Source organism: Strix aluco, chromosome 11, assembly GCF_031877795.1.
Source record: "Strix aluco isolate bStrAlu1 chromosome 11, bStrAlu1.hap1, whole genome shotgun sequence".
NCBI classification, from domain to species: domain Eukaryota; kingdom Metazoa; phylum Chordata; class Aves; order Strigiformes; family Strigidae; genus Strix; species Strix aluco.
In genome coordinates, this window is record NC_133941.1 from 15,728,957 (window position 1) to 15,750,535 (window position 21,579).

The 21,579-nt window shown below is 35.3% G+C and overlaps 1 protein-coding gene across 1 annotated transcript in view; it reads right to left on the reverse strand.

The window, feature by feature from the left end:
* Positions 1 to 21,579, reverse strand: part of CACNA2D3 (calcium voltage-gated channel auxiliary subunit alpha2delta 3) — a 468,241-nt gene that overhangs the window by 136,830 nt on the left and 309,832 nt on the right. The window contains exon 13 of the mRNA XM_074836249.1: positions 19,859 to 19,992. Coding sequence (XP_074692350.1) covers positions 19,859 to 19,992 — 134 coding nt within the window. The remainder of the gene's footprint in view (positions 1 to 19,858; positions 19,993 to 21,579) is intronic.

The following is a 21,579-nucleotide window of genomic DNA, read 5'->3' on the forward strand; positions in this document are numbered from 1 at the left end:
ATTCTCCTGCCAAACATTTAACTGTCACCAGTCTCAGAAAAAAGCTAACCCTACTCACGTGATTTTTTTCGTAATCAGATACAATACAAATCAATAGAAATTAAGTACAAACATGCCAGTAAATAATCAACAAGTACGAATACAGCTTTGATAGTACAGCCATTTCTGTAAATAGTTTCTGGGCTGCACCAAAATTAACATCTATGCATAGCTAAGTTTATGGTGGTTTGCAATGTTCAGACTCATCCTGTACACGTCACATACTGACTCTGAATTTGGCATTGAATGTATGTATTAGAACTTTTATTTTTTGGAAATACACTTTCAGGAAAGATGTGAAATATTGTGGCAAGCATGTAGGTCCTGTACTTAACACCACAGCAAGGAGGAAGACATCACTCATATCAGTGAAGCTCCTCAGGGAAGAATGAGAAAAAAAAATACAACACTTAGTGCATACATGTGCCAGGTACTCTATATTATAGGTTGTTTGTTTATGGTATTATATAATATAATTAAATGTAGGGTTAGATGATGCTTTATTTACGTGTATAAAGAAGTGCAAAGCATTTCATACATTGCTGGGCAGCTTTCACAGCTCTTCCCAAAAATGTCAAAAACTTGGGAGAGAATAGAAAGAACATTCAAACTCTCAATTTTTAGCAGAAAATGTAAATTCTCTGCTTTACATTCTACTTACTCAGTTGCTATAAGATACAGCATTTAAATATGATTTTGATGATTTTTCCTTTACAATTTATGCACTTACTCTCCACTTCCTACAATCATGTACTAGAGGCATCATAGATAATTATATGCATGCATGGAGGAAAAAATAAAATTCAGCTTCCTACTGGGATGTTTGTGATGTTAAGATTTCAGTATAAATATTAGAAGAGTGACATTAACCTGCAGCTTACTGGGCCAATATCTGTAAGAAAAATGCACTTCAGTTTTCAAGGGATTCAATACCAAATCCTTCTTTGTTCACGTAATTGTTTTACTGTGCTACCACATATTTTGCAATAACTACAGCATTTTAGTAAAGGATAGACTCTGCACTGTATGCAAAGGATACCAGTCAGAGGAAATGCAAATGTTGCTGTGAAGAAAGTCATAAAATATAGATGAGAACTACTATTCTAGCTCTCTTTGAAGATTTTACACATTTTATAAAGTACATAACTGTTTATTAACGTAAATGACTGAGTAATTTCTAACACACTGGTTAGCAAACTTGGTTTTAAAATGAGAATCATTAACACCAAAATATGTGTCTGCATCTGATCTCTGAACCTGTGTTGAAGGTAACAAACCCATACTCACAGGAATATTCTTACATTTTCACTGTAAGAGTGATTGACTGGAGCACACTGCCCAGAGAGTTTGTGGAGATGTTCAAAACCCAGTTGGACGCAGTTCTGAGCAACCTTGCTCCAGCTAATCCTGCTTGAGCACGGGGTTAGACTAGATGATCTATGGGAGGTCCCTTCCAGACTCAGTTATTCTGTGAGTCTGTGACTGTGATTCTTTTAACCGCATAAACTAACTTTCTCTCTTTCTAATGAATACAAAATATTTACAGGAAAGTTTGTATTTAAATTACTCAGAGTGATTACTTTAAATGCAATGTTTGGTTAGAAACTTTAATAATAAATAATTATTTTCTTAAGAATTATGCTGATTTTACAAATAAACCACCTGACTAAAGATCAAAGTAGGAACCGAATCATGAAATCTGACACTCCGTGAACATTCCACACACCATGAACAAAATTTTGACTTCATGCATGTGTGTTTAAGGGGTGTGAGTTCTATTTTTATTATTACATCAATAAAGAAAAACTTAGTGCAAAATAGATGTCCATGGTTAATTCAGTTTAGGTATGCAAACATATTATGTATAAATATTACTATATTGATTTCCCTATGGAAATTATTGATATAACTATTCTTTTATCTTTATATAATAGATATTTCCTTCCTAATCAAAAACTACAAACATTCATGCATGGAATTGGAATATTTTTCTAAATATAGACAACTCCAAATAAAGCTACTGGTTGTAAGTTACATGTCATGTGATACCACGTGACACAATCTACATTAAAATCTGCATATTTAGTCTTTTTATCTCATACACAAAACACTGCAAAGAACAGTTTCTAAAAATGGGATCATTAGTATTAGAGTGCCACCAATAGCAGAATAACTAAGAACAGTCTTTTCAAAATGTTATGGTTATTTGATTGTTGGATTATTGAGTTTTAGGTTTTGAAGGTGACCTTCAACTTATGGAGACAACTAGTCCAATTGCACTTCAACAGTGGACAACATGAACAAGAGAACTAAATGTACATAGTACATTTCCATTCCACCATAAAGAAATTTAATGCTGTTTTGTGAGACTGTAAATAAGTTTTCTCTAAAACTTGTTCTTTTGGGGAACACATAGACTCATCTTGCATAAAGTGAGATAATATTCCTTTTAGGGGCTGGTGGTTTTGATAGTCCTTGTTGTACCTCATTTAGGATCTGTGCACTGACTTCAAATTCCCACAAGCTCCAGCTCACAAGTTGTTGCAAATATTCTGGGTTACAAACACACAGGGATCTAACACTAATTAATATCTTCAGTAATATCACTAAACATGAACTCTACAATTGACTCTAAGAGGATGGATAAACAGACAAGCACCAGCAGCAAAGAACTATCCTTCATGATGATTTCTTATCCTTATTTAAACCTACTGCCTGTATTTCACTCATTACCAACACTTGAACTACATGGTTATTCTGTCAGTGAATGACTTAGTAGTAGGTTTTTTTAATTTATAGTGTGCTCAAAATGTTCCCATATCTGAGCAGAACTTCAGAACTAGTTGCCAGATCTAGAGGCACAGGTCCCTAAATGTTCTTGGCCCTGAAAATTATCAGAAACTTTCAAACTGCTTAAATACATTTTATTATAAAATCTGAAGTTGTAATACAACTTAAATTACATGACTGGTGATAATTCCCATATTTCCATTAATATAGTTTATTTAAATTTTAGTGAGATAGTAGATTTTGGGTTTGTTTTGTTTTGCTTTGATCAATGTTAGTGGTCAGTCAGTCTGTCTCTTTATATTACTGGTATAGAAGTGAACATAGCAATGTAAATAATTTAAAAGTATTAGTCTAACTTCTGTTGCTACTGAGAGAATGTATAGGTATGTCCAGACATGACGTTACATTTCATTGATGATATTTCACACTATGTGGCAAGTTAACCTGAAAATAATTTTTAAAATTTATATCTGTATTATTGTTATATTTTGTATATATTTTAATCTTTTCACTGTTTTCTGGTACAGCAATCATTATTACAGAGAAAACCATTATGTTTTCTGCTGCCTCCAAAATTATTTTATTTACACTGCACATTGGGGTTTTTTCCTTGTTTGTTTTGAACTACTGTTTGGTTTTGCTTTCATATAAGTAATAGGGATGTAGTATGATTTTAATAGACTATAAGAACTGTTTATGTCTTGAATGTGTCCCCCTTTTTTTTCACTAGTCTAAAATCAAGATCAATTTAAACTTACATTATACCAGCAGATCAGTCTACTACAAAGGTCAGAATATGAATTTACCTACAGTAAAGTATCTAAGTAAAATTTTGAAGATATAGAACAGTATTTTATTATTTTTCTCTTAATTTTGTTAATTTATTTTAAAGTATTTACTATGCAACTTTTTTTACTGTGCTTGCTTTTAGCATTAGTTGATTGCTAAGGCACCACAAAGTTTAGAAAGTTCACAATTTAAATCATATAAGTTTTTATTCAAAAGATGAAAAAATTATTGGAATCCCTGGATACCAAAAAGGTAAACGGATTAGGAACTGGATATGGATTGTCAAATATCATGTTTGTAGGACCAGAATTTTTTAACTTCAATTTATAAGCAAAGTTATTTTGAACATTTAAATAATAGCCCTTCTAAAAGCTTTTAGACATAAAGATAGAATAACCAGGGAAGACAGAACAGGGTTCAGAACGGAACTAAGGCAGAAACTGAGAAAGAGCTTCTGATCATACCCCTAAAGTCTGGTAAAAAAAACCCCTCACACTACACTCCAGTTAACCATGTACTATTCAACCTTAACAGCACTGAGGAGGTTTCACACTGTATAAGACAATAATACAATGTCCCTTTAGTCTACATACACAAGAGAACTGAAAACAATACACCTGTATTCTAGACAACAAGCATTTTTTTCAGCCTTCCTCTCATAATATCAAAAGGAAAAGATATTTTTAAAACTGAACATCATTACACATAATATGACATCCAACGTACCTGTAAGATTCTGGTTCTCATCTATGTAAAATAGCATCAAATTACATGGTTAGGCTCTTTCTCCTTATATACTTTTAATACTTGTTAGTATTTATTAGCATTTGTACCACCTCTAGGAGAACAGATAGTGTCATTTTAATTATTACTAATGCTAATTATTTCAAAATGAGACATTTAGAAAGACTGTTAGGAAGGCGATAGATAATAGCATTAGAATCCTTCCCAGAGAAGTAGTTCTAGTAAGAGAAAAATAACTGCATTGTATTAAAACAAGAGCTGAAAAAAACCCCAAAACACTTGTATTTCAAAGAAGAAGAAAAAAAAAAAAAAAACAAAGCAAGGTCTTTGTACTGTAAAGACTTGTTTTGAATTACCAGGATAGGGAGAGAGGGAAGGGGGGAAGAGAAAGAAGGGAGAAAAGAATCAGCCTCAGAAGGTAGGTGCATATACACATACTCATTCATTGTTTCATCTATTCTCAAATAAATGCCCTTTCACATTTGAAAAAAATGACAAATTCTTTGACAGTCCTTCTAGAAATGAAAAATCATTTCTTAATCATAAATCCTCTTAAGAGCTAGCCACACATCCTCTCTCCCATGATAAAAGCCACACTGGCCTCAAAGTAAAAACGAAGAGCCTTACCCAATACCTATTAAAGTCAATGAGAATCTTGCAATGAGTTGAGTGGGTTTTTGATCTTGCTCCATATTAAATCTTACTTGCTCTACATATCAATGTAAGACCAACGTCTAAAGATAACCACTTTCTGATGAGGTATGAAAGTGTATTTGACTTAATGAATGTGTAAAGCAAGCCAGAACTTCTTTTAAAACTTAGATTTACTAATTGTGTTTGTGATTTTCAGCATGTTACTCTGATAGTATTAAATGGGATTGCACTTCTAAAACAACTACATTTCTCTACAGTCTATTTTGTAATCATCCAACATGCTCTAAAAAGGCAATGGCTGTAAGAATGCGTATAGTTGAATTACCCAAAACCACTCTTTCCTCAATCGTTTTTCACAGAGTACCATTTCTTCTGTATCGCTAGAGCACTGCTCTGCCAGAAGTGGAGGGTGTCGACAGACCCTGCTTCCATTCCCTTACTCTCTGTCTCTCTCTCTTACTCTCACAGTCAATCCATGCAGCATTTTAGGGGTACAATTTAGAAATCTGAGAATCCTTTCTCCCTTGCTTTAATTAGTATTCACAACCTAACAGGAGTGAAGGATGAAAGGCTTTTGGGACCTATCTTTGAAAGTTTGTATTAAGAACAGTTCATACCAGACATTCAGTTTAACTTTGTGGAATGTTCATTTAATAAGAAAGAAGAATCTTTTGCTGGCATTTAGTCTACTACATGTAAACAGCATCGTTTCAAGATCAGTACAGTTTGGACTGTGACCACAAAACACGCAATAGAGAAACAGACTGTAAATTACTTGATGTCTAGCAGTTTCCTGTAGAAGTAAACATTTTCTTATTTGCAGGAGACACTATTTACAGGTATGAAGATAAAACAGACCTATTAAAAAGTTTACACATCATTTTGTGTCAAGGACACAGGGTTAATAATAAAAATATTTGTATTCTGTATAAAATCTGCCCTGACATCAGTGGACTGACAGAACCTTTTTACAATATTTAATTCAATATTACTTTCCTTTCCATTATCTTTGTTTAAGCTTCTTTTTGTTGCAGTTGTTGATTTTTTACTTTATGATGAAAGCAATGAACCTGTAATTGAAAAAAGGAGAGCTTTGGCTAATACCAGGACAAAGCAAGGCACTTGCAAAACTACTGTTGAATGTTTAACACATAAACACAGGGGAAAAATAGGGAAAGTATGGATTGAGTCCAAGTGACTGAAGTTCAGCATGCAAGAATAAGACCAGAAGAATCAGGCATAAGGAAAAAATCAGCACTGAGAATCTCATCAGTAAAAGTGTTACACAATTCAAAGTAATCTATTTGCTTTTGATAACTAGAGGACTAAACTGATCTTGTAAGAACATGAATCTGTGATGCCAAAGATTCTAGGAATGTCAAAGCAAAGAGAAATGAAGCTGGGCTTGGGGGAAGGGGGGTTGTAATTAACTGGACTTACTCTTTACTCTTTCTCACTTGCTTAGAAACAAGTCCTTCCAAAAATATTTTGAAATCAAGTAGGTGATTCTAGAAGTCTGATGCAAAAACTGGAACCAGTACAGGCCTCCAAGTGCTAGAACCAATTATCTTTTAGAATTAAAATACTGAACATTTTATAATCTGCTTTGTTAGTTGCCTAACAAATACATTCACAACAATTATTATGTTTTATTCTTTTTTTCCCCACTTATCACTTCTGAATGAGCAAAACTCTTGTACAAATTTTATATTTAGCTAGCACAAAACACCTTGAAGGTTATGTCAGTAACCAATAGCCCAGAACTGCTCTGAATGGAGCAGTATGCTGGAGGGCATAATGAGACAGATACTGTAGGTTCATGAGATTATTTGAGCCGATAAACAATAGGGGGTGCATTTTAAAAGAAGAAAGAAGGCACAAAAGTGTTAGCACAATTTCATTTGCTGAGAAGAAGAAATCCACAGATACCATAATAGATCAAGGGCATTAGAAAGCAGCAGGAAAGGCAGCTTATGCACAACTACTAAATGGAAAGCTTTAAACAGTTTTTCAAAGGGAATCACCTTTTCTCTTATTTATCAATTTGCCTCTGAAAGGGCAAACCACCGATGGATCCATCTTAAGGCACATCTGCAAAAGTTCAGATGAAACATAAAGAAAAAGAAGGAACAAATTGCTTGTGAAAAATACTGCATAAAAGCTACAGTGAGAAACCCCAGAGTTGAGCTCAGATAGGTGTGTAATTGTACTGTTTTGCTTTGTGAGGGAAGGGTGCATAATCCCTAAACCCAGAAAACAAATCGCCATAAAAATAGTGTCCAGGCTTTGTATAAATACTTGAGAATCAAATGTCCAATGTGTATTTTGCAAATAAGTTAACAATATGCTAAAATACTATGCTCTAGCAGCAAGGTGGCCATCATGTGACTTCGGATTAGAAACACGTGCTTCAGGTTCTCATGCATACGCAAAGCAACTGATTCTATTACCTAACAGAGATGTACAAGATCTGAGGGCAGGTTTAAGTCTCTAATGGTTGCAAGCATTATTTTTAAAATATATGAGAAAACAAAGAATTTTTTTTTAAAAAGCTTAGAAAATGCTCCATCATTTAACATTGTAAAATCTCTTAGATGGACAAACTCCTAATCTAACAATACATTCTTTCTCTTTTCTATAATACTTTTATATCAGTTTGTGGGTAGGCTGGTACCACAGATCTGGCTAGTGCTGCCATTATAAATGATAAAAGGGCATAATCAATGCTGCTGCTTGTTCATTAGCTCTGTTTTGAGGAACAGGTTCTGTCTTCATACCCTTCTACTAAGTATGTAGCTAATGTATCTCACCATTCTAGTTTTACACTGAGATTTTATAGCTATACTTTATTGAAAAAGCCATGGTGCGTTTTATGGACTCTTCACACTGCAAGTTGAATTCATCAGGCTCTATAAAGATTCACTCACTCTGTAGAAAGAGCTACATTTCTCTTGCTTTTTTATATTGGAAGATTTCTGTTGTTACTCTGCACAACTTGAAAGTTCGAAGCTTCCTAAAAGCCATTTTGACCTGATGGCCAATAGCTAAGACTCTGTTTTGTTGGAAGACCATGATTTGAGAGCATTTCTTGATGATCAAAATGAACTTCAAATAAGCAGTTTCTCTCTATTTAATACAATACTTGTGAAATCTAGTTCAAAGAATGGTTTTGGCCTGAGGCAAATTTTTTCATCACCTTCTGCTCTTTTCCCCTTATTGCACTATCCAGCAGGTCAAGAAAATTTTACCCCTACTTCACTACTTCATTATAAGAACAGGTCTCAAAACTCTTTCAGCTATCTCAGAGCTAAAACTTTTTGCAGACATTAAGGATATTTTTAGGCATGCCAGGACCTAAAATGTGATAAATCCCATTATCTTGTAGTTGGCTACACAGCAAATTTTTTGTGAACATAAAAAGTCTGATAATTGCAAAATTGGCTTTCACTGTATGTCCATTTTCTTAAACTGAACTGTAACACTAAAAGGAGAAGGTGAGGGAGGGAAGAAAAATTAAACTTTTCTTTCCTATAAAGGCAACTTGCTGTTCACTGTAACTCCTGAATTTTTGAGGCTCTAAAGCTTTAATCCAAGAAAGAAAATGTTAGAATTGTTCCATCAGTCAATAGAAATATAATCCAAGCCCCTTAAAATGAGCTTTAATACAATTAATCTGTCTTCTCTTTTACAGCAGTGTAACTCCAGATACATAAATGGAGATACTACTGATTTACTGCAGAGTAAATTAAAGAATAAGAATCAATAAATGTAACCCATATGGAATGCAAGCATATAGCTGACAGTTTTCTGGAATAAACCTAACAATATTGAAAACTGAGGCCTTTATTGTTATACAGAGGTCATTGGCTGCAACACAACAAAAAGATATTAGAAAGCTCTGTAAGTTGTATTGTTCCTCAGTGTTAGTATACTGTTTCTAATGTGTATTCTCTTGTAGTATTTATGTGCACTAAATAAACACTATTGTAAAAAGAAAAAAAAAAACCAACATGTTCTGTAAAAGAAGTCCTTAAATGGAATGGCCCTGTAGGCTCCTTGTGTCCACTCTTACTATAGAGTCCTGAGGGATTTTAGTGGTTTACCTAGAACTCGGATGATTACATTTTCCTCCCAAAAAATCTGACATCAGTGCAGGTGAAATGGCTCTTACGAATTCCAGAGAAAACACTTACAAGTGCTAAGCCTTCCCCTGCTGATACTGATGTTGCTGAAGATCACGCATTTACCAACTGGTTAGATCATCTTTCAACTAAGCATTAAGGGAAATACTTGTTTGGAAAGATCTGATCTGACAAAATACAATGGTATGGACAAAGGTCAAATGCCTTGCTGTCAAGCAGCAAGAACATCAGTAGGAAATATCCTATTATTCCTTGTAGATTAAAGTGTATTTCTGAATAATTTCTCCAGAAATTACTAACTTCAAAGTAAATATTAGTCATAATGACTTTGACAAACATTAACTTTAATGTGTATACTGTACTGTGTGCATGACTGAGTTGTATGTGAAATCTCCTGATTATATAAAAAGGAGAGCTATAAATAACTTAAATTTCTGCAGAACAATAGACAAAATAGAAGATTATTTCCTTTTATTCTCTCTTCTTCTCTTCCTTTTTGCACTGAATTCTGCCACTGCAGCAAAGCTTGAATGGCACCAATAATTTAATAAGCCTTTCTTATTATTTCAGGTTTTTACTCCAGCAGTGCAGATAAAGCATATTTCACTGCCCTCTTTCTTCCAGAAAGTCAAAGAATGACATATATGACATCAAAGGAAGGGATTGAGTACATTATACTAAATTCATTCCTTTCCTACATTATCATTTACCCTAAAAAATCAGTTATGTGAAAACTAAAGACAAAAACAGAGGAAAAAGGTAATATAGCTGACAAAATAGCTACAATTTCCTGATAATTAACTCAATTTCACTCAGAGTGGAGGCAATAAGATCAAAGACAAACAGTTATCAGCTGTGAACATCTTTAAGTAGTTATTTTCACTAAGAACAGACGTATCATCCTAAATGTTGGATTCACCATAGCATATAGAGATCTAGAAACAAATCCTTCCTCTAGTTAGTGACTTGTCACCTTTTGATTTTATTTCTGTGTCACAACAAAACCAGAAAAGTCCCTGTGAAACAAGCTGAAAATGAAAAGCATTTTCTGTCCCCTCACCTAAAGGCACAGTATGTCATTGGCAAACCGCAGCTGGAAATGGTCCCAAGCTGCTCTATCTCTAGTGTGCAGGTGTCTGCAAATGAGACCAATACCCTTTTGGCATGAATATGCCTGTTAATCAAATAAAACAGCAAAGCAATTCTCTGTAATTTGTATATAGTAACTGGTGGGAGAACATCCACCAGGCAAAACCTACAGACATTTATAATTCTGTGGATTTTTTTTCCACATACATCTCTCAGTTTTCATGTAAGAAGAAACTAATTTGGTGCAAAGCAATCATGTCACAAGACACACCATGTTTACAGCAAAAGCAGCAAAGAACAGCTTAACAATTCACGACAAAGTCCTAACATAATATCATTGTGCTTGACAGCTCTGAAAACAGCAAAATATATTCCTTTAACATTCAAACCTTACTGAATTTCCAAATTTAATCACAGAATGCGTTTTATGAATGTAACTGCTCTGAAATACTATCAGAGCTGTAAATACCAGATTGCCCAAATACTTTCATGAAATTCAGTTTAACCAAACACAAGCGAGGACTCCATGATTCTTAAGACCTGGACAAAGAACACTTGTGTGGGAACCCTGTAGAAGTGGGCACTACAATCTGAAAGGCTTGAACATGCATTTGTGTGTGTTTTCACATTCTGCCCTTCATACTTGAGATCTCATAGACCGATAATTGCTTATTGCATTGACCTATACTGTCTTACTGTGTCCTTACACTCTCTGCCCTTCTAAGCAACTGGCAATCCTTACCTATTACTTTGAATGTAAATTATATGAGGAAGGTGTTGATATTTAATCCTGTCATCATACATCATCTACCATAGTAGGAATTTAGTGGTTTATTAGGATTCACAGGTCTTGACAATATCAGCAACGGTCAGTCACAAAATCGGAGCTGAAGTCAGTGATGTGAAGAATATGGAAAAATCCACATTAAAATGGTTAGTACAACCTAAAAACAAGAGTGACCTTAGAAAACAGTAAAAGATAGTGTGTATAGTCACAGCGTTTTGTAGGAGAGGAAATAGAAACAGAAGAACATTACAGAGAATTATATCATACGAGAACAAGCTGATATGGCTGTTGGGAAACTGGGTTATTTTTTTGAAAAAATCGTGATCAAATATGACAAAGTTTGTAAAAAAGTAATTTAGTTTAAACATCAGAACATGTAAATGAAGAGGTGGAAGAATGTTAGACAGATGTCAAAGCACTTAAACATGGTAAAACTCCCTCGTCATTTGAAGCATCATTTAAAATCGAAAAGTAAATAGCACTAAAATATTCCTTTAGCTATCAAATTCTGAGAATATTTCAAAAATAGGTGAATTTTTACTCTGTTTAAAGCAATGTTTCTGCAGGAACTATTCTGATTTGAAATTAGATATTTAATCTCTCTGTGCTCCAGTGAGGAAAGATGAACAGAGACCAAGGTCAAACCATAGCTACCCTGTCACATAAAATACTAGAAAATAGAATCAATATATAGCTAAAAGCCAAGATGTAACACTGCTCTGCTTTCCCTTCTATGGTTTAACATAATGCTTGTCTTATTTGCACCACACTGGGAGCAGAGCTGCTTAAGGCCTAGCTTTGCTGTGCCATTACAGCTGCTTGCTGATGTTGCAGGAAGAAGATAAAAATAAGTTCTATATCAAAGACTCCAAGTGCATTTAAAGAAATCAACTGCATATCTCAAAGTTTGAAAAAGTACAATTTGCATTCTGCATTTCTCATGTAAATGTACACTAGGAAAAATAATTATAATAGTAATCTGTTTCAATGGAAATAAAGTACTGTAATATTTATAGTCTGTGCCAGAGTTATAATGACTGTGGGGCGAGAAGTGAAGTGTCTCAGCATGTTCCACATGTTTTTAACACTGTTTCTAAAGGCTCTGGAGGCTATTAAATTTAATGAACCCATCTGCTATGAAATAGAGGTCCAAACATAATCAGTTTTCTCAGTGCCATATAATACAGATGGCATTCCATGTTCCACATCCCCAGCAGGAAATTTTATGTTCCTCTTTAAGTGGAGGACTTTTGTTTTGTTTTTGATGTTTTAAACATCTTTTTGATGTATCATATATAGCATTTTATAGTGTAAATACCATATACAGCAATACACATGAAAAGTGTTAATTCATTAAAATAAATATTATTTTCTTACAACATTTTTTCTAGTGACTTTGACAACTAGCAATTAGCTCTCTGTAGTAATATTCTTTGCTTAATGCAATCACTGAAAATTGCCCTAATAGCGTAAGTTCCAGCACTAGCAGTGGAGTAAAGCAAACATGTAATTTATCAAAGTAGTTTACTTCAAAAGCTGAACGGTACACATACACAGACATACATGTGCATAGGTGCTATCTGTGCTTGTGCATGTCCTTATGTCTACATGCTGTGTTTGCAGGGAACAATGCACAAATCATTCTTATTTAAAGTATTTGTATTCCCACTAGGTCATCATGGACTTTATTTTCCTTTTCACATCCCAATTTTCATTTCAGGGGTCTCAATTTGTGTGTTTTATTGGGACACACTGCACCGTGACTCTTGTACTGGTGTGTGAGCAAGGGCTCTAAGCTCAAATTTAAGTGGCACAGCATTCCTTGCACTGATTAGCACCCTGCTGCCTAACATAAGTAAATCAGATGTGCATTTTCTAACAAAAAAGAACAACACCCATTGTTATTTTGAGCTGCATCTGAAAGATAATGAGAGTGCATTAATTCTATTCAGTTGAGAGGTTTATTAATTTACTATCTTGAGCACTCATTATGTTTTGACAGCTGACACAGATCTTACTGAGTTTGAAACAGTTAATGTTGTTAATGGCAATTCATTTATTCTAGATCCAGCAGTAAAACAAACAGATTAGGACTGTTTAGGAGAAAACGAGAATACTTAGTTATGGCAACTGGAGATTTTGCGCCACAAAACTCATAAAAGTCATGGCTCAAAGGGTTTTTTTTAATTGGACTCTCAATGAAGATTTTCACAGACAGCCCGCTAATCATCAGCATAAAGGGATGATGCACCTACATACAAATATGTGCATAGTCTTTTTCTACTGTGTGAACAAGTAACTGCACTGATCACCACTGTTAATATTTCAAGCATTGTCCCATATCTATAAGATGCCAGTGCAAATACAGCACACCATAATTGCTGGGCCAGATGGTCTGCAACTTCAAACTGTAATCATGCTCTTATACAAGCTTTGAAAAAGATGAAATGGTCAGCGCTGTCATATTTTTCCAGGAAAATTAATCCAGACTGAAGCACTGATAAGAAGGCATTCCCTGGGCTACTTTCTACTTTTTCTCCCATATCAGAGTCTTCAAAAGACCACTGCAGATCTGTAGCAGACAAAGCAGAGCTTGAAGAACCTTATTTTAAGAACAAACCGACCTGATGGAAGGCCTGATATCCATGCATGGGATTTTCCTTCCCTAACCCAATTCACTCAAATGTCAAAGCAAGAAAAGGAAGTTCTCATGGGAACTTCAGAGTCAGTCAGTGGTGATGACATTCTCTGATAAAGAGCTGTAAATTATTAGAGATTAAGAGATGCTAGCCACAAAGGGAAGGTTAGAGCATGTAACCAAGTCCAAAGTGGGACTGGGAAAAAAGCAATACAGATTTCTAGTTTTTAAAACATTTAAAAAAATAAAAATATGCTGCCGGTGTGTACATTTTTTTTTTCACAGCTGCTGATTAATGACATTTCCTGACATTCGGTTCTGCAGTGATTACCAATATTTACTTGCTGTAGACATACATGAGCATTCTGAACACTCTGATGCATTTTAATGCATACCAGTACTACAATCTAGAAGTTAGTTTTGAAATAGAGGCCCAGAGAACCTTTTACTGTGATAAAAATGCTAATGACACGTACTTCTTATAATAGCACAATTAACTTGTGCCACCAAAAGTATTTGAAGATATGTCTGGGAATAGAAGCTAGCGGAAAGGGGGGACTATTTAATTTTTGTTACTTTATAAAAGCTCTTCTGTGCATTGAACACTGTGTGAATGGAAGAAGCATTAAACAGCATTTTTATACCTCACCAGAAACTCCTGGATGGACAAAATGCCAGCAGAATAGCTTTCAGTCTGTAAAACTTTCTGTTATATCTCTGTACATTATACACAGGACTTCACGTATACAGCTTCCCTTGCTTCTCTGGAACTGGCTCAGAATTCATCCTTTGACAAAGACCTGTATCCCAGAATCTAAATTTCCATACTTAAAACATTTAGATTCTGATGTGACAGGTATCTGAGAAGCGTGAGCTTCCTACACTCGCTACTGAATTTCTGCAAAGAACCTGAACCAGAGTAAAATGTATGTCTATATAGTACTTCATTATTTGTTTTAAGGATGAAGAAGAATAAATTGAAATTGTTTGATCATATATGTAATAATGTAATTGTAACATCCATCATAAACATTTCAGAAATGCTTTAGCTGAATTTACTGCCTTCATAAGGGGAAATAAGGTTCTTGGACAGGTTGCTTTACTAGCACAGTATCAGCTTCTTGGTCAGAAAATATTTCCAAAAAATCCCTGCTTCAAAAAAAGAAAGAAAAGAGGGATTTTTTTTTTTTTTAACAGCAATTGTAGAATTGAACTAAAGTCCATAATTTAATATATGTCTATGAGAAGGTGGGGATAATGCAAATGAAGAATCAATATATAGTACTTTAACACTGAAGAAAAGTATAAAGAGTAAAAACCACTCACCATTCATATAATGATGAATCATGACCTGTAATAACTCTGAATGCTTTTTTTAAAAAAATTAACTCAAATTCTGAAGCACCAGACAGTCATATCAAAATATTAAATAAGAATTTGCTCTTTTTATGCAAAGGAATCCTGCAGTTGGAAACTGAACAGAGCCAACATGGTAACGTATGCCTGAATCTGCTCACAGCTTGAAACTGATAGCCTGAAGGAGATGAACTCAATGGTGCATTAGATCCAGAGAACATATTCAGGTACAGTTATGAGAAACAAATTTCACCAGGAAGAGTCAACAAAGTCCAAGTAGGTCAAATTATACACACCAATAAACAAATTCTCAGTTGCAAGCTTTTAAGCAGTGGGAACTCAGGGGCCAGTCCAGTCTTTTTTCTTTATTTCCTGCAGCAAAAAGCAGTGTTTCTTGACATTCCAGATGTTACCATGAGTTAAGGGCTTCTGTGCTTTATAGCTGATTACCCATAATCCCAAGAGACTACCTCTATGCATTACTTCACTTGACTATTCTGATGTCCAGGCAATTTTGCTTTTCCCCCCAATATACTCACTTGTATTGACTTGCTATAGATGCACATATGCTTAAAAGAAGTCATCGACCACTTCAAAATTGTTTCCTCCCTGAAATACTTTCATACTTGTAGAATTATTTTCTACTCAGGGCAGAGCACCTTTGGAAGCTTTCAATCAGAAATCCAACGGTGTTTTTAAGCACCCATTAAGGTATTTTATGAATACCTTTAAGCACCCATTAAGGTATTTATGAAACATTATGTACTTGTAGGCCTTAGTGATGTTGATGCAGCAATATCAGATCCAAATGTGACCTACTTTTGAGGCAGAAAAGTTACGTTGAGACTGGTCTGTTGGAGTGCTGTCCAGACCTCACTGTCTAGGGCCCACTGTACGTGTCCCACCTGCCATCATCCAAGCTAGCCCTTACAGCACCTCTAGACTACACAGCTGAACACAAACATGTAGCAAGATAATCTCTTCTCCTATTAGACTCCACGATCAAGAATCATCTGCCTGTCCCCTCACTCTTGACAGCCCAAACACCCTTTCCCATAGAATCTCACAGATCCAACAGAGCTTACCCACTTCTAGTGCATATCAATCTGCTGACTAGAGAAGTATGAATGGAAAAGAAACCAAGCCTAGGGAAAGGTGTGGAATTTGGGATCGGAGGCCTCTGAATCAGAAGACTAGACACTGGCTGGCATATATCACATACTTCAATCCCAGCATTTTAGCCTAAAGGTATTGGCAGCACTTAATCTACTAGTTTATTACAGGACTAGCACTTCAACTATTGTGAAGCTGACTTTAGAATTAGCCCAAGATAAGCCTGTAAAGACTACTCCTCAAATGAATGACAAAACCAAGTACAATGAGGAATCAGCCCAGTTCTGCACAGACCTAAATTCAAATTATTTCAGAAATCTGTTAAGTTTCTCTGAGAGTCAATGACACTTCTTAAGATTACACCACTCCTATGTCAAAAGACCTTTTTTTGAAAGAAGTGAGGCTTTTAGTAACTGATAATAACGTTTCCAACATGAAATCCTGGTTTTAAGGGAACAGTGACTTTTTTTGATGGAGGATGACTAAAACTGACCCTAGGAACTGGCTGGTTACCTCTTCAAAAAGGCAGGAAACACTGAGGAGAGAACAAAGACTAGTGACACAAAAAAGGAAGCCAGTTCAGCTGGATTCACCCAGAGGGGTCTAGTCACAGCTGCTTTATAATCCCTTCAACTATCAGAGGTGTGACCCTGACAGTGTCAAATGCAACACAGACCTGACATAAATACAGGTTCCTCCATGTTACATTTTCTGCATATGATATCTTGCCAGGGATTTCCAGTTCTATAAATGCTGTACTTTTTTGTAACAGTAAGTGAAGCACCTCAGAGTGTCAAAGCTAGGTTGAATAGGCAGCTGTATGAACATTTTGCAGACATCCTCTTACAGGAAAGGCAAACAGACGCAGGAATTAGATGCCTTGTTTTAGTAGCAAAATTCTTCTGAGAATATTCCTAAATGGTATCAAACACTTAAATGTCCTGGACAAATATTGGATGAGAACAGGCTGGGGCATCAGGGGAAACGTTTTGTATCCTGAGAGTATTCCTGTCCAGCTTGCTTCTGTCTGGATCCTAGTATGTTCCAGCCTAATGCTGCACACTCAGAAACAGCACAGCTGGCCAATTAGCTCTGATATTCAGTGAGAAGGGAATGGGGAAGTATACTCCATGCTGTTAGTGCACAGTGACACTGATTACAACCGTGTATATATAATCCTGAGAATCTAGCCATGGCTGTCCCGACACAGCTGGATGATAAGAACATTTAAGCTGTCTGGAAATACACTACTATTTCTAACCTGGCAAGGTCCAAGCAGCAGCCACGGAGGAGCAGGGACACAAACCGTCTGTGAAAATCAACAAGTTATGAGATGGAAAGTATTATTTAGATGGCACTTCCAATGCCAAAACAGTAGAGATGGCCAGGGAGTTTGTCTCTGAAAATAGCACTCGGGCAGCTCTAGCGGAGGCAGAAGCACCCCTGGTTTGTTACAAGGTTCCCTTCATTGCTATTTCCAAAGTTTTGTATGTGACTATGCTAATTTATCCTGTTCCTTTGTCTATGATTTTTTTTGAGGGGAGGAGGATGGAGGAGAGTGGAGGAGAAAGGTATTTGCACCTAAGCAGATCACGGTATTCTATTTTAAAATCTTTTTTTATAGCATCCAACTCATTAGGGTCCTGAGTGGAGTTTTCAGACACTTAAAAATGTGTGTGTGCATGTGAGTATGTATATGAGTGCAAGTATATATAGATGTGTACATATATACATATATATATTAAAATGTGTATATAGTAACATTAATTATCCTTAGTCAAGAGAGTGAGAAGAGAAGAACGCCGAAGTATTTTGATTGCAGTAAAACAGCTTTTGTTTGGATCTAAACAGTTCATTTATTCAAGAATGTAACAGCTCCGTTGTTTTTTTTCCTCTCAAGATTCCTTCTCTACGCTCCCCCTAGTGTTCTTAAATTCACTTGCATTTACTCACCCCTGCTGTATTCACTTAGTATTTCACACAACATTAAGTTGTTCATTTTCCTTAGCCTTTTCATAACCTACAGGAGAATCATTGAAAGTTAGACTAACTTTTCTGAATATTTTTCTCCCTGCAATGATCAAAGAAATACAGATTAACAGACAAAAGAGAGCGCAAAGTGTAAAATTAATTCTGAAACAGCATTTTGTATTTTGCTGGTAGCTAAAGGGGAGGACTTGATGTTGAGAAAGGAGGAAGATTTTGTTTGGAACACTTTTAATGCAATATTCTTCAGCAAACAACAGGGAGGAGAGTTGCACTAAAACACCACTTAAATGGATCTCTTCCTGCTACTCTGTCTAGCAAATACAAACACTCCCTTCAACATATACACACACTGATTACTTCAAGCATATAAAAGCAAGAAGTGAACAAGAACTAGGTTTTCATAGTCATCTCCCCATTTCATGGGATGCCCTGAAGGGACAGTGGTAACTGTAGTTTCTGTTCATCTCATCCTTATGTTTCAATAAAAGGAAGAGAACAAAGGGGAGACTGGATTAATATGGGTTTTTTAAAAAGAAAACAGAGATAAGTAAATTCCCTCTAAAGCAACATTTCCAAGCAACTCTTTGTTTCTCCTTCATAACTGCAGTTTTAGTATTTATTTTACATTACTCCAGCCATGGCCACAACTGAAGAATAGAAAAGACCTAAGCAAATGTGAAAATGAAGCAAAACTCTATTCCCAGAGTGGGCTCTTTTCCTAGAATATTTTTGTATTGATTTAAAACTAAACCTTCTAGAAACATTACAAACTCAAAACAAAACAAACAAACAAAAAAAACCCAAATAAAAAAGTGAAGCTGATGAGATTCTCCCACCTTGTCCCATCTTCATGAAAGTAAAAATTTAAAACAAAAAGAAACAGCTTTGCCACTGGTCATCTGTGATGACCTTCATTATACTGAATACTTGGCATTACTTGTAATAAATGACAGGTATTTGCTACAAACTCTTGTTCTACAGACAATATACAAACCAAAATACTTTAATTGGATCAAAAGAAACAAGAAGAAAAATAGATAAAAAGCTATTTCAGACCAACCCATGAAAATGAACAACCATCTGCAGATCTGTTGATTTACCACAAATGATACAGAAGTATCATGAGTGCTCAGTCACTGCATAACAGAAAGTTCTGCTTCAACTCTAATGTTTCACAAGGATGTCAAATTAAAATTGGACATTTATGACAATTTTGTTAGCATATCACCCATTTAATCCACTTTAAAAGGCAGAATCTTCTCATTATTCTTCCCCAAGACAGTTGTGCCCTAGATGTTGACCCACCTTTATATACTAGAAGTATTGATTCTTGTCAGTCTAAGCTTTTATACTGATGTATTCATTGACATGTTTTAAAACATATAGAAAAAATGGTTACTCAATCCAATCAGTTTCTATTCAAAGCCCATTTTTGATTAATAAAAGAAATGTACATTTGGAGGTCATAAATTTTAAAATTATGCTGTTACTCAAGTTTGTTTCATTATTTTCTATTTAATTTACAATGTATAAATATTTGCTAAAGTTCAATAATCTTGAATTATTTACTTCTAACATAAAGATATCAAGTCCTGATTCTTACACTGAATTGGCACATTCCAGCAACAGAAATCAGGTGCACAACTAGTGTTTCTACCACAAGTTTTATTCCTAATTCCTCATTATATGCAATAAGCCTATATTAAATGCTTTATCATGCACACTTACAGTGCTGTCAATATATGCTTCAGTCCATACTACATCATGTTCTTGGTCAATAACCTTTGGTCGGCTAAGAACATGGAGATATTCCATGACATTCTCTTGAACATCAGCTAAGGTAGAGATCTGAGTAAAAAACCCTGTGAAAACACACAATTCTAAGTTAAAAACCAGACAGAATAAATTAAGGAAAATTGCAATAAGAAGTATGATGTATTTTATGTCTGTCATGTTTTCTGTTTGTTTATTTTCAAAGATGAAATGAAAAAAATAAATTTTTCATAAAAAGCAGCCTCAAACAATAATAACTGGTAAAAACAGAAGTCTCTGAAACCTTTGGCCAATCCTGAAGGACTGGGTTCCCAATATCGCTATGAACCACTGCACTGCCTGTCCTAAACTCTCTATTTCCAGAAAACTTTTGTTATTAAATGGTAAAATGTTTGGGGGGTTTTTATAATTCTGCATATTTTAAAAGTTAGAACTGAGATTAATTTTGTCCAATATTGTCTCATCTAGTTTGCCCAGTTTCAAGAAACATAACAGATTACAGCTACAGTAATAAAACAGTAGTTGCGTGTGCTCTAAAATGCTCATCCATATAGACTAAACATCAGATAATAGCAATATGTTATTTACAAATGGCAGGTCACAGAAAATGTGGACTACAACTAGAATTGCTTGGTTTAGTGATTGTTAATCACAGCTTTGTTAATCCTTTAAAACATCTCCTATGACCTGACAGCATTGAGAACAGCAGAGGCCACAGCTCTTTGTGCTGTCACCACTTCCTTTTCAGTGCTTAGCTGTCAAGTATCTTTATACATCACAAACTTGACATCATGCAAGGGTGGCAAAGGACTGACAAATTTCAAGGCTATAGTTTCATCAGGACTGATTTAAACGCATCAGTACCCCTTCATAAACTTTCCTTTTCTTTAATGAGAAAAGACCAATACAGAATTTTCATGAAAGAGGCCTTGCTACAATTTTAGTCTTTTGAGAAGATCGCAACTTCTATGGAGCTGGAAAACTAAGCTTCAGCAGAAAACATGGCAGCTGCAAAGCACTTTTGAGCTGTGTTTATTGTAGACAGGGCCAATTCTGGCAAGACTGCAAGGGTGCTCTGTAGTCTGACTGTTAGAACTTTCCGATTCAGTACACCTGCCTGAATTTTGGTACGTCTCATTTCAGAAAGCTTAAAAGAGAACCAATATTGAGGGGCCACATGCAGCACTGTTCACGTGTTTCAAGTTACATGCTCAAAAGCAAAAAAACCTCAGAAATCCAGAAAAATTAGACACAAGCACAAATAGACCAATCAGCCTTTTGCCTTTCTTCCTCCATCTTAGACTAGTGTACAATGGCCATAAGTGAGGACTAAGTCACTAAAAGGAAAGAGCACACAAACTCTGCTCATTGCTCTGTAGTAAGATTTAAAGCGAGGGACCTCCACATACATTCATCTCTCCATTTCTCCTTTTATCAATCATATACTTTCAGTTGTCCCCATGGACAAGTTTTTAGTTGTCCTTAAAGAGCAGACTTAGTCACTGTTTTGTTTCAGTGTTTTCTGTGCAATCTTACGTCACCACTCCAAATTTATTTGTTGTGTTGAGCTCATGTACTTTTCAGTGCCTGTTATGCCAGTACTTGCACTTCTCTTACAACAGTGTGCAAAATTACAGTCAGAGCAGAGATCTACTATCACTGAGTGGTGTACAGTG